Genomic DNA, 12,472 nt, shown 5'->3' on the forward strand with positions numbered 1-12,472 from the left:
GCCCTGGAACATATCATGTCATATCATAACAGTCATGGATTAACTTCCTTCTCGTGTTTGCATGTTCTCCCTTTTTGGTTTGTACATCTACATAAACGTTTAGATGTCAAATATAAAGTGCATACCCCATGGCCACGGATGTTAAAATTATGTACGGGTTCTCAAAAGTACCTGTATCCTCCGTATTGTTCAATAAAAAGCATTTTTTTCCCGATTGGTGGCCATTTTCTTCGTATTTTCTCCATATGCTTTCAGCCACGAGGCCCTATTGGTTGGGAGGTGTATTGCACTCTGATACATTATAACTCTATATGTAAAGAATAGCCACCGATCGGATTAAAAGTATTTGTATTGAACAATACGAGGATACAGTTACTTCTGAGGACCTATACATAATTTTAACATCTGTGGCCATTGCGCAAGCACTTTATATTTGAAATATGTAAGTTAATGTAGACTACGGACCAAAAAGGGAGAAAGTGCAAACACCAGGTTGAAGTTCATCCACGACGGTCGTGACAGACGACCGTGTGATCCATAGCTACTGTAGTATTAGAATTTAGGACTACATTTCCCATGATTCCATATATGCGAAATCGTCACATGACATCACATTCACAACACAGCCACAAATCCTACATAAACACCCCATTCATTCATTTTTAACATTTTACAAGGTATAACTTGTAAATTAATCCTGGTTAAATATCACATACACGGATTGTATTACATTATATTATAATATTTTAATAACATGTGATGTTGTCGTCTCCTAAAAGCTTCAGGACTCCATTTCCCAGAACCCCCTTGGGGTCCTGTCCAGTCCAGCGTTGTGGTGCATGAAGTGGAGGACTTTTGGGGGACAGTCAGTGACATGATAGGTATGTTGTGTGTGTGTGTGTGTGTGTGTGTGTGTGTGTGTGTGTGTGTGTGTGTGTGTGTGTGTGTGTGTGTGTGTGTGTGTGTGTGTGTGTGTGTGTGTGTGTGTGTGTGTGTGTGTGTGTGTGTGTGTGTGTGTGTGTGTGTGTGTGTGTGTGTGTGTGTGTGTGTGTGTGTGTGTGTGTGTGTGTGTGTGTGTGTCGTTTACAACGTGCATGGACAAAAACACAGCAGTGTTGGTCAAGCTAACCATGTAGGTACTAGGTAGCTAAGGTATAGCCACACAGCACACTAAGTTCAACTTTATTGTCACATTAGTTCGTTTTGTTGCTGTTGTTGTTTTGCTTTTGTTTGTTTTGTAAACACACCCAATGTGTTGCACATGCAAGAGGTTAAAGAATAGGGAGGACACAAGGAACACAAAGTCAGATAAAAACAAGACATGTCAAACCTAATGAAATCATTAATCACACTGTTTTGTATGAGAAGTAATTGTTAAGTAATATGTCATGATCATGACAGCCCTACATGCCACCCCTGCAAAAGACAGTGCCCTACAGTGCGCCACCCGTGTCAAATAAAATGTCTGGACATCATGTGCCACTGCCATTATCATTACAGGGATATTTCACTTTCAAACATGTTGGGGGTGATTTTAACGTCTACTCAGGCTTTTGTGAGCACCCAGACAGTTTTTAAGTTGCTTGATTCAGTATTTAGATATTTGATATTCATTTTATCAGACACGCCTCCTTCCTATACAAACCCAATGTAACTTCAAACTCTGTTTTAACCATTTTAGAATAATTGAAAACACACACGTCCTTGGTTCTGGTGACTGATATTGTCCTTCTAATGCTTGAGGAGATGGAGACTGTGTTTTTTCAATTACTTTTTTTTTGGGGGGGGGGGAAATGAAAACAATTAATAAAATGAAATGAAAAAAAGTTATTGAAAAAGCACGGCCTCCTCATGCAGTAGAAGGACAATATCAGTCACCAGAACCGAGGACGGGTGTTTTCGATTAATCCAACATGGTTTAAATGGAGTTTGAAGTTCCAATGGGTTTGTATAGAAGGGGGTGTGTCTGATAAAAGGAATATCAAATATCTAAATACTGAATCAAGCAACTTAAAAACTGTCTGGGGTGAAACACAAAAGCCTGAGTAGTAGTTAAAATGACCCCAGACATGTTTGAAAGAGAAATATCCCTTTATATTAAGTCTTCCCCTGGGTGTATGGGGAACACTCATGGTTTCTCTGTGAAATACAACAGTGGATGGAAGCGGTGTGCCAGCAATGTTCAGTAGTGATTGGCAATGCTGCATGGGCTGGTTAGAATCACTGACTTCTCAGTGCCTTGCTCAAGGACACTTCAGCAGTGTTTGGAGAGGGGTTTGAGCAAAAATAAAAAATAAAAGCCTGCAGATCGAGGCTAGGAGAGGGGTGAGTGGTGGCCCCCACCCATATTTTTCCTGCCGGTCCAGGGAATCTAACCGGCAACCTTCAGGCAACAAGTGCGCTCCTCTAACCTTTAGACCACCGCTGACCGAATCGATTGATCCAGTGTAGTTATAGGGCTGTCACGATTTCAAATTTAAGTTGACGATTAATTGTCACTCAAATAATTGCGATTAACGATTTAATTGTGTGTTTGTTTGGCGTTGAACATTGGGACATATGAATACAAATTACATTTCTGTTTGTCTTTTAGGCTTCGTAATCAAAAATTGCACAGGGCAGATATGACAAATAACTTAAATATCAATATGCAAAGAAATTATTTAATAATTTTGTAAAATAGTATGTAATAGTAATGTAAAATAGCGGAAATAGCAGATCTACAAGCTTACAACGTCTCACAAAGTGACGCGTTGTAAGCTTGTAGATCTGCTATTTCTGCTTTTTTTAATATTTAAAAAATGTGTGAAACTTTTTCAACATGGAGACGATTATGGCGATTATGCAAAAATAATTGCAATTATCTCAAATAATTGCGATTAGACGATTATGTAATAATTGTGACAGGCCTATGTAGTTATTTAGTCACAAGCTATTAATACTTTTGGATAAAAATGTGTAAAACATAGAGACTTACTTAGGGCAGTCACGATTCTGACATTTTATTTGACGATTAATTGTCACACAAATAATTGCGATTAACGATTTAATTGTGTGACTTTTAGGCCTCATAAAGAAGGGCAGACATAACAAAAAAACTTCAATACACAAAGAAATGACTGACAATAATCAAAATCAATTATGTACGAAAAATCAATAATGCCTCGTATTATGGCCAAAATACGCCATATTTAGTTGCAAAATAGTGGAAGTAGCCGATCTACAAACTCACAAGTCACAACGTGTCGCATGTCGTGAGCTTGTAGATCTGCTATTTCCACCATTTCTGAACTTTAAAAAAAATGCATGAACATTTTAACATGTATTTGTTTTTCCTTGACATGTACTGTATGTATTTGTCCGCGGATCCCTATCTGAAAATATTTCGTGCCAGGTACCCCCATATAAGATTTGTGTTGTATACAGTTATGTTTCAACATTATTCCAAATATTTTACATTCAAGATAAAAAAAAGCAGATCTTCAAGCTCACAACGCATCATATTGCGAGTTTGTAGATCTGCTCATTTCAAATAGCCGTGAGTGTGTGTCAGGTGCCAGATGCCAGGCTAATTGGTAATTAATTATTGAGTCATTGGTACTTAACAACCACCTCTCTTCAGATGGAGATGTGACGAGCAGTCTGGTAGGAGTGGGTGTGTGTGCATGATGTCAGAGGGCAAAACTGTCTTACATCATAGGAAGGAGGCAACGAATGATTAGCTGCACTTTGAGTTGAGCTGAAATGAGTTTGATGATTTACTAGTTTACCAGTTCAGGTTACTATCTGATGTTTCATTAGTTCAGATTATCTGTTTCAAGTTCAAAGTAAAGGGCTATTCACGCCAAGCACGATAATGATAATGATAATGATATAATACATTTTATTTCTAATGCACTTTTCATTCACAGGGAATCTCAGAGTGCTACATACTGTAGTTAAAACATGTAATCAATCATAGAAGGTTAAAAGCAGGTTTTAAACATGTCAAGCACAAAAGGATTTTGCTGACAGTAGTTACACAACAATTTAAGGCCTTCCTAAATAAAAAGTGTTTTAGGCCTGTTTTAATAGTCCAGGGTCTGCGGTGCTATCAAATCGATTGGAAGGCTGTTCCACAAGCGCGGTGCTGCAGAGCAGAAAGCATGGCACCGAGTGCCGCGCTACAAGCTTGTAGATCTGCTATATATTTTTTTAATCGCGAATATTTATGTTTTTTAAAGCGAACATTTTTAACTCAAATCTTTGCTTCTGGGGATTCTACAAATGTCTTCTAAATCATAACAGTTATTTTGAGTACCTCCCTGTCTCAAAATATTTTGTGGACCCCCAGAAGCAAAGATTTGAGTTAAAAATGTATATATTCAAAGATGTGCACACATTTTCACGATTATTTTTTTCAAAAATAGCTATGAGCTTGTATATCTGCTATAGCCAAAGACATCTAAAATGACACAGATGCGTTCCTGGATTGAATGGGTTAAAATGATGGCCATTTGGAGATAGGGCTCCTGCCCTATGGGCCACGTGGTGGATGGGGAAAACTGTTGGCTCCCAAGGCTACTTACTTACTAACTGGCTGATCCAGCAGCCAGGCACCCCCAGGTGAGCTAGTACCTCTATGTAAATATACTCTACTGTACAGTATGTTGATACGGAACATAATGTATATTTGCATAGATGGGAACACTAGTAGCCTGTAGTGACTACAGGCTACTAGTGTTTATCGTTGCTGTCGGGCAGAAACAATATCTTTTTCGTAATTAACCCCCTACTAGATCTATTTTTGAAATCCTGAAAAGTAACATTTTTGGACCCACCAAAACAACCTTATCTGAACTGGGGGACCCCCCACCCTGACAAGCACTTGGAATTGTAGGAGTTGAGGCATGTACTGATTAGGCACATATAGGCAGACATGCTACTGTATATAACTGTACTCCCAGTTTCCCAAAGGTGGCATACCTTGTTCCTGTTCCAGTTAGTTTTGGTCAGTATAAGCTGACATCCTGTATGGATTTACATTTATTAATAAAACACTCATATGTTTGCCTATAAATCGTAAATGTTAATGCAGGTTTAATATCTGGTTCTTTAATAGGTCAGAGATTAAAGGTAGGTAGAGGGATATTTCTTTGGTTCAAACTAAAAAGGTTGAGATCTGCTATTTTCACAAACTGTTCGCCCCTAAATCGGGATGCTATGGGCACACACACACACACACACACACACACACACACACACACACACACACACACACACACACACACACACACACACACACACACACACGTTCATGCATGAATACATACATTGACACATACATTGACACATGAATACATACATGTATGAATATATACATCATACATGCACATAACTTTATGCATGTATAAATTCATAAGTGCATAAATACATACATATATACTGTAGTATGCATATAAATACACACACACACACACACACACACACACACACACACACACACACACACACACACACACACACACACACACACACACACACACATCCATACATAATGCATCCATCTCCAGGGGAAACACCTGCTCTCTCTTGCTCTCGTGCTCTCTCTCTGTGTGTGTGTGTGTGTGTGTGTGTGTGTGTGTGTGTGTGTGTGTGTGTGTGTGTGTGTGTGTGTGTGTGTGTGTGTGTGTGTGTGTGTGTGTGTGTGTGTGTGTGTGTGTGTGTGTGTGTGTGTGTGTGTGTGTGTGTGTGTGTGTGTGTGTGTGTGTGTGTGTGTGTGTGTGCGTGCGTGCGTGCATGCATGCATCCAAACAAAATATGTTTTAAATATTTTACCATTCCAAGGTAGTGTAAAACTTGCCAAGGACACACTGTATGTGTGTGTGTTGTGTCTGTTGCCGGGGGTGACGGTCTGACTGATTTAAATTAAATTCTCTTTTATTTCATTCAATTCTCCTCGAGAAGGAGATGTTGCATCTCGAGGGGTTTACTGTTCCAATTAAACATCTTGAATTAAAATAAACTAGATTCGACTCCAAATCAGTTTCATCTTAATGAAGAGTTGTTCTGAGGCTGCAGTCTCTGTCTTGTTTATTTATCTCTTTTACTCTCTGTCCCTGTGTGTGTGTGTGTGTGTGTGTGTGTGTGTGTGTGTGTGTGTGTGTGTGTGTGTGTGTGTGTGTGTGTGTGTGTGTGTGTGTGTAAAACCCGGGGAAGGGACATATATTTTACTTTGCAGATGAAATGTAGACGCATCTGTGGCTTTCTAATACCTGAATCTAATAACGAATGATATGCAGTGACAAGAAGAAGAAGTACTCACATCTTTACTTTAAAAAGTAGCAATACCACAATACATTAGTATGCAGATTTCTCGCTCTCTCTTGCTCAATGAATAATTGAATGAATATACTTATGAATGAATGCGTCTCTCTTTTTGTCTAACCATTCCCTCTCCTCTCCTTTCCCTCTCCTCTCCTCCCATCCCCTCCCCTCCCCTCCAGTCTATGTGTGTTATAACTCCAGTGCAGGCTATGCGGTGGAGGTGGAGGAGGAGTCTTGTGTGGAGCAGTTAAAGGTGGAGGTGGGGAAGCAGCAGGGAGTCCAGGCTGACCAGCTCAGGGTCATCTTCGCTGGACGAGAGCTACGCAACGACGCTACGCTAAAGGTTAGCACCATAGAGCTATATTATATCTGGAGGAGGCACTGAAACCCCCCGCCCACTCATTTCAATGACAGTTGCTCACCAAGCGCATACTCACCTGGAAGTACAGCCTACTTAATGTCTGACGTTTGGAGGATTCCCCTGGTATCCCCATATTTAACATTACAGCGTTATCCCCATATAATATTTAACGTTACAACACTATCAATTGTGGGAAATTCCCTCACAGACTTAAAGGGATATTTCACTTTCAAACATGTTTGGGTTTTAACATGTACTGTGGCTTTTGTGTTTCACCCCAGACAGTTTTTAAGTTGCTTGATTCAGTATTTAGATTTGATATTTGTTTTATCAGACTCGCCCCCTTCCTAAATTCCTACAAACCCATTGTAACTTCAAACTCCATTTTAACCATGATAGTTTCATTGAAAACACCCGTCCTTGGTTCTGGTGACTCATACTGCCCTCCTTATACTTGAGGGGGGCCATGTTTTAAAAAAAATAATAATACAAAAATGTGACTCGTTGTGATCTTGTAGATTGGCTATGTTCACTACTTCTTTATTTACTTATTTTAAAATGTATGGACATTTATTTTTGAAAAATGTTTGAATTTGTTTTTAATTCATGAAAGATTTTGAGGGGGGGATAGTAATAAAAAAATAAATGTAGAAAATAAAGGGATATTTACTCGCGACCCATCAAAATGGGTCCGTGACCCAAGGATACGTCCCAAACCAGTGTTTGGGAAATAGTGATGTGTACAGTATCTGTGTCTCTGTGTCTCAGAGCTGCGACCTACCCGAACAGACCACGGTCCATGTCGTTCTGCCTCGCAGCCAGAGCTCCGCCCCCAGCCCCGCCCCCGTTGGAGGGGGAGCAGAGAGTCTGACCCGACTGGACCTGTCCACCTCCCGCCTGGAGGGAGGGGCTACGGGAGGAGACGCACAGGAGGAGGAGAAGGAGGAGGACGAGAGAACGCAAGGTGATGAAGAGTACTGAGGCCAATTCTACAAATGCCTTTTAAAATAGTTCTCAAACTTTCAAGATTTCAAAAAATAGCAGATGTACAAGCTCGCAGCATGTGACTTCTTGCCGCACTGCGAGCTTGTATATCTGCCATTTTTTAATAGCCAACACAAAAATCTGAAATGACAGATGCTTTCCCGTTTTTAATGGGTTAATTTTTGTTATGACCGCAACCTGCATCCACTGAAACGGAGGGGTTTAACCAAGTGTGTGTGTGTGTGTGTGTGTGTGTGTGTGTGTGTGTGTGTGTGTGTGTAGCCAGTGGTTCCAGCAGTTTCTACGTATTCTGTAAGGGTGTCTGTCACTCGGTCCAGCCTGGAAAACTGCGTGTCTGCTGTCCCGCCTGTAAGCAAAACACACTCACACTGACCAGGGTAAGACCTGTCTGTCTGTCTGTCTGACCCGTCTGTCTGTCTGCCTGACCCATCTGTCTGCCTGACCCATCTGTCTGTCTGTCTGCCAAAATCTTGTGTCATCATAATGAATATACATTTTCTGTGACCAGTTGAAAGGTAAAAAAAAAACGAAAATTGCTGGCAGTGGGCAAACGCAGCCAGAAATAAGTCTGTCAGTGAATGAGTTAAGAAAGGCCTAGACAGCTTCAATGGAAATCAGAGTTCCTCTCAGAACTGGGAGGATTTCAAAATCTGAGTATTTTTTATTTACACTGTTGGAAACTTGTAATATGACTCGTTGTTTTTAACTTGCCCTACTGGAAGTAGGTAGACTAACTTAGAAGTAGGTGATTGATTGATTGATTGATTGAATAATTTATTAACATGCTTATTAACTCTCTCAGTGCCAAGCCACGAGTTATCCCGAGTTTTTTCTGAATGCCCTCAGTGCCAGAACGAAAAATCCAGAGTTTTGCTGCTCCATTCACTCCTTGTTTAACTTAGAACTGAAAAAGGCTGTATCTCGCTTCCTAAGCACTTTTTCTTTACTTAAAAAAATAATTAAAATGCTGGCACAGTATGAACATGTTTTTTTATTTCATTGCACTGAGAGAGTTAACAGTGCAGGTAGTATAGTCAAAGCCTATGCTAAAAGGATAACGCCTTTGTACTCAATTAATCAGTAATACATAATACAGACAATGCAATACAATATACTACAGAACATTATGGAATAAAGCTCAGTAGAATCATAAGGTATATTTACAGAGAAAGCGGGGGCGGGGGTCAGGGGATTCTGACAACAAGGTCAAGTGAAACTAACGTGGCGCTATAGAGTACCGAAGTCCTGAAGTCACTCCCACTACCCCTGTATTGGAATTCCCATATAGGCAAATCTTAGATTGCGTCATATAAGAACTGAGTTCCAAAAATAAACAAACCGTCCCGGTGATTTTGTTAGGTATGTGTCGTTTATCATATTGAGTTACATTTGATAACGTCTGTGTTTGGAGAAGAAGAAAAACAATTCTTACTCTTTGGATAAATTAGTACTTTTTCACAGTCAGTTGATGCTTCATATCCATATGAGTAAAATGGTCAGGGGGATTTTTTTTGGAACACAGTTATGACGCGATCTAAGATTTCCCTACGAGGATTCCAACACAAAAAATAACGCAGTGACCCAGGGGGATAGCGCCCTCTAGCGGCAGTGATGTCAGGCTTCGGCGCTCTATTGGGGAGAAATCAACAGGCAAAAATAAAGAGAAAATATAGCTGCAAGCAGCGATAATACGGGGCCAGTGAAAGAGAGAGAGAGAGACATGGAGACTGAATAGATTGAAGAAAGAGAGAGACAAGGAAACTGGAGATGGAGAGAGAGAGACATGGAAACTAGAGAGAGAGACATGGAAACTGGAGAGAGAGAGAGAGATGGAAACTGAATAGATTGAAGAGAGAGAGACAGATCATCATGATCGCCTCAACACATTGTCGGGGACAGGGATCGAACCGGTGACCTCTGGACTCATAGGCTGCCTTTCTTCTCATTGAGCTAGAGATATGATAGTCCTGATAGTGTCTGTTGATATATATAAGTCTTTCCGTCCCTCATGGACCAGGCCTTTGTTTCGCTAACTACTCTAGATCACTGGTTCCCTAACCATCTACCGATAGAGAAATTGTATGTCTCCTCGGAACAGAAACCAGTGAAAGTAGCCGATCTACATGATGATGAGAGAGAGAGAGAGAGAGAGAGAGAGAGAGAGAGAGAGAGAGAGAGAGAGAGAGAGAGAGAGAGAGAGAGAGAGAGAGAGAGAGAGAGAGAGAGAGAGAGAGAGAGAGAGAGAGAGAGAGAGAGAGAGAGAGAGAGAGAGAGAGAGAGATTGAAGAGAAAGAGAGAGAGAGAGAGAGACATAATAGATTGAAGAGAAAGAGAGAGAGAGAGACATGGAAACGGAATAGATTGGAGAGAGAGAGCGAGAGAGCCATGGAAACGGAATAGATTGAAGAGAGAGAGAGAGAGAGACATGGAAACGGAATAGATTGAAGAGAGAGAGACACGGAAACATAATAGATTGAAGAGAGAGAGATGGAAGCAGAATGGATTGATTGGACATCTCAACCTATTGCCATTAACAGGAATCGAACCATTAACCTTTGAATTGACAGGCTGCAACACTACCTATAGTGCTATAGCTTTGTCCAGGCTGAGGTTGTCTGTTGAAGATAAAAGTGAACCAGTGAAAGCAGCCGATCTACAAGCTCAGAAAGAACGTTGCTATCTGAAAGGTTTTGAGATTGTAGATCGGCTATTTTCAGAATGAAGTATGACATGGAATCGAACCCTCAACCTTTGGATTGACAGGCTGCAACACTACCTATAGTGCTATAGCTTTGACCAGGCTGAGGTTGTCTGTTGAAGATAAAACTGAACCAGTGAAAGCAGCCGATCTACAAGCTCAGAAACACGTTGCTATCTGAAAAGTTTTGAGATTGTAGATCGGCTATTTTCAGAATGAAGCATGTCATACATTGCAAAAACAGACCTTCTCAGATAAGCATTTCATGTTATCTTTATCAATTGCATATGTATTCATTAATACAGTCTTGTTGTTTGCAATGCACTTTAAATGAAGTCTCCACCAAGTGAGCCTTGAACCGGCAACCTTGGTGTTGTGAAACATTCACTTAAGCGGGAAGCCATTGGACCAACAGACCTGTTCCAGTGAAAACGGAGGTCAGACAGATGATACCATTTCACGCAAATAACTGAAAAATTCTGGGTTTAAGTGTTTTTCAAACTGCTCAAAATTGCAGACACTCTAAGGGCGGAGAGAGAGACATGGAAACGGAATAGATTGAAGAGAGAGAGACATGGAAACAATAGATTGAAGCAGAATGGATTGATTGGACGTGTCAACCTATTGCCATTAACAGGAATCGAACCCTCAACCTTCGGATTGACGGGCTGCAACACTACCTATAGTGCTATAGCCTTGTCCAGGCTGAGGTTGTCTGTTGAAGATAAAAGTGAACCAGTGAAAGCAGTCGATCTACAAGCTCAGAAACACGTTGCTATCTGAAAAGTATTGAGATTGTAGATAGGCTATTTTCAGAATGAAGTATGTCATACATTGCAAAAACATACCCTCTCAAATAAGTATTTCAGGTTATGTTTAACAATTGCACATGTATTAATTGACACAATCATGTTGTGTGCAATGCAACTTTAATGAAGTCCGTATCAAGTGAGGCTTGAACTGGCAACCTTCAGGTTGTGAAGCACACGTTTAAGGGAGAAGCCATTGGACCAACAGACAAGAACCTGTGAAAAAGGAGATCACTCAGATGATACAATTTCACGCAAATAGCAGAAAAATCCTGGGTTTAAGTGTTTTTCAAACTGCTCAAAATTGCAGACAATCTAAGGGCGGAGCTTACTGGTCAACGTGATACATGTGTTCCTCATGAGTCAAGGCACATGTGTAAGCAGGTTTAATGGCTGTCGGCCAAACGAGGCATGACTTTTGCCTGTTTAAAGTTTGCATTTAAAAAAAAATGCTATAGCGCCCCCCTTTGACCAATTGGAGTAAGATTGGTTTCAGTGATATTTGGAATGACCCTCAACATTACCGCAAAGTTTCAAAGAAATGTGAGTCTGCATGTATATGTTAGGGGCAGATGAATAATTGTCATAAAACTGCAATATTCATTGGCTCATTAAAGCTTAATTTTTTCACTTATGGAAAATCTTTTGCACATGTTTGTCGGCATAGGTCCAAAGTTCATGTGTAAAACGTTTCGTGCAGATTACTCAAAAATCCCAGGAGGAGATAGGTTTGAACCGTTTTTCATATAATTCAAAATGTTGGGAGATCTAAAGGTCAGAGGTCAAAAGTCAGAGTGTGAAAGTTGTTGATCATGAGTAGACGCATATGTATATTGAAGTTTCATGGCTGTAGGTCAAACAGGGCATGAGTTGTACCTGTTCAAAGTTGGCATTTTGCTATAGCGCCACCTTTTGACGAAAGATTGTGAGAATTATTTCTTGATAGTTTTTCATGACCATCTACCATATGGCCAAGTTTCGTAAAAAGCGTATGCACGGTTCAGCCAGAACTGCCAAAAGTGGCAGAAGAAAAAAGAGGGCAACATTAAAACAGGTCCAGAGCTGAGCTCTGGCCCCGTAAAAAAAACTGCTCCAATCATAGAATCCCCGTCTCTGACTGACTACTCCAATCGTCCATTTTCAGGGGGCAGCCCTACTTAAATAAAATGTCATTATAGTGTCAGATTACAAGTTGTCTGACTGTCTCACAGCCAGCCCGTGTGTGTGTGTGTGTGTGTGTGTGTGTGTGTGTGTGTGTGTGTGTGTGTGTGTGCGTGTGCGTATGCATAGTCT

The 12,472-nt window shown here is 40.5% G+C and overlaps 1 protein-coding gene across 1 annotated transcript in view; it reads left to right on the forward strand.

The window, feature by feature from the left end:
* Nucleotides 1–828: 828 nt before the first annotated feature.
* Nucleotides 829–12,472, forward strand: part of prkn (parkin RBR E3 ubiquitin protein ligase) — a 24,629-nt gene continuing 12,985 nt past the window's right edge. Inside the window, exons 1-4 of the mRNA XM_080448750.1 lie at nucleotides 829–881; nucleotides 6,486–6,649; nucleotides 7,436–7,631; nucleotides 7,934–8,049. Coding sequence (XP_080304876.1) covers nucleotides 875–881; nucleotides 6,486–6,649; nucleotides 7,436–7,631; nucleotides 7,934–8,049 — 483 coding nt within the window. The 5' untranslated portion in view covers nucleotides 829–874. The remainder of the gene's footprint in view (nucleotides 882–6,485; nucleotides 6,650–7,435; nucleotides 7,632–7,933; nucleotides 8,050–12,472) is intronic.

This window comes from Gymnoscopelus braueri (genome assembly GCF_963280865.1).
Source record: "Gymnoscopelus braueri genome assembly, chromosome: 14".
In the NCBI taxonomy this organism is placed as follows: domain Eukaryota; kingdom Metazoa; phylum Chordata; class Actinopteri; order Myctophiformes; family Myctophidae; genus Gymnoscopelus; species Gymnoscopelus braueri.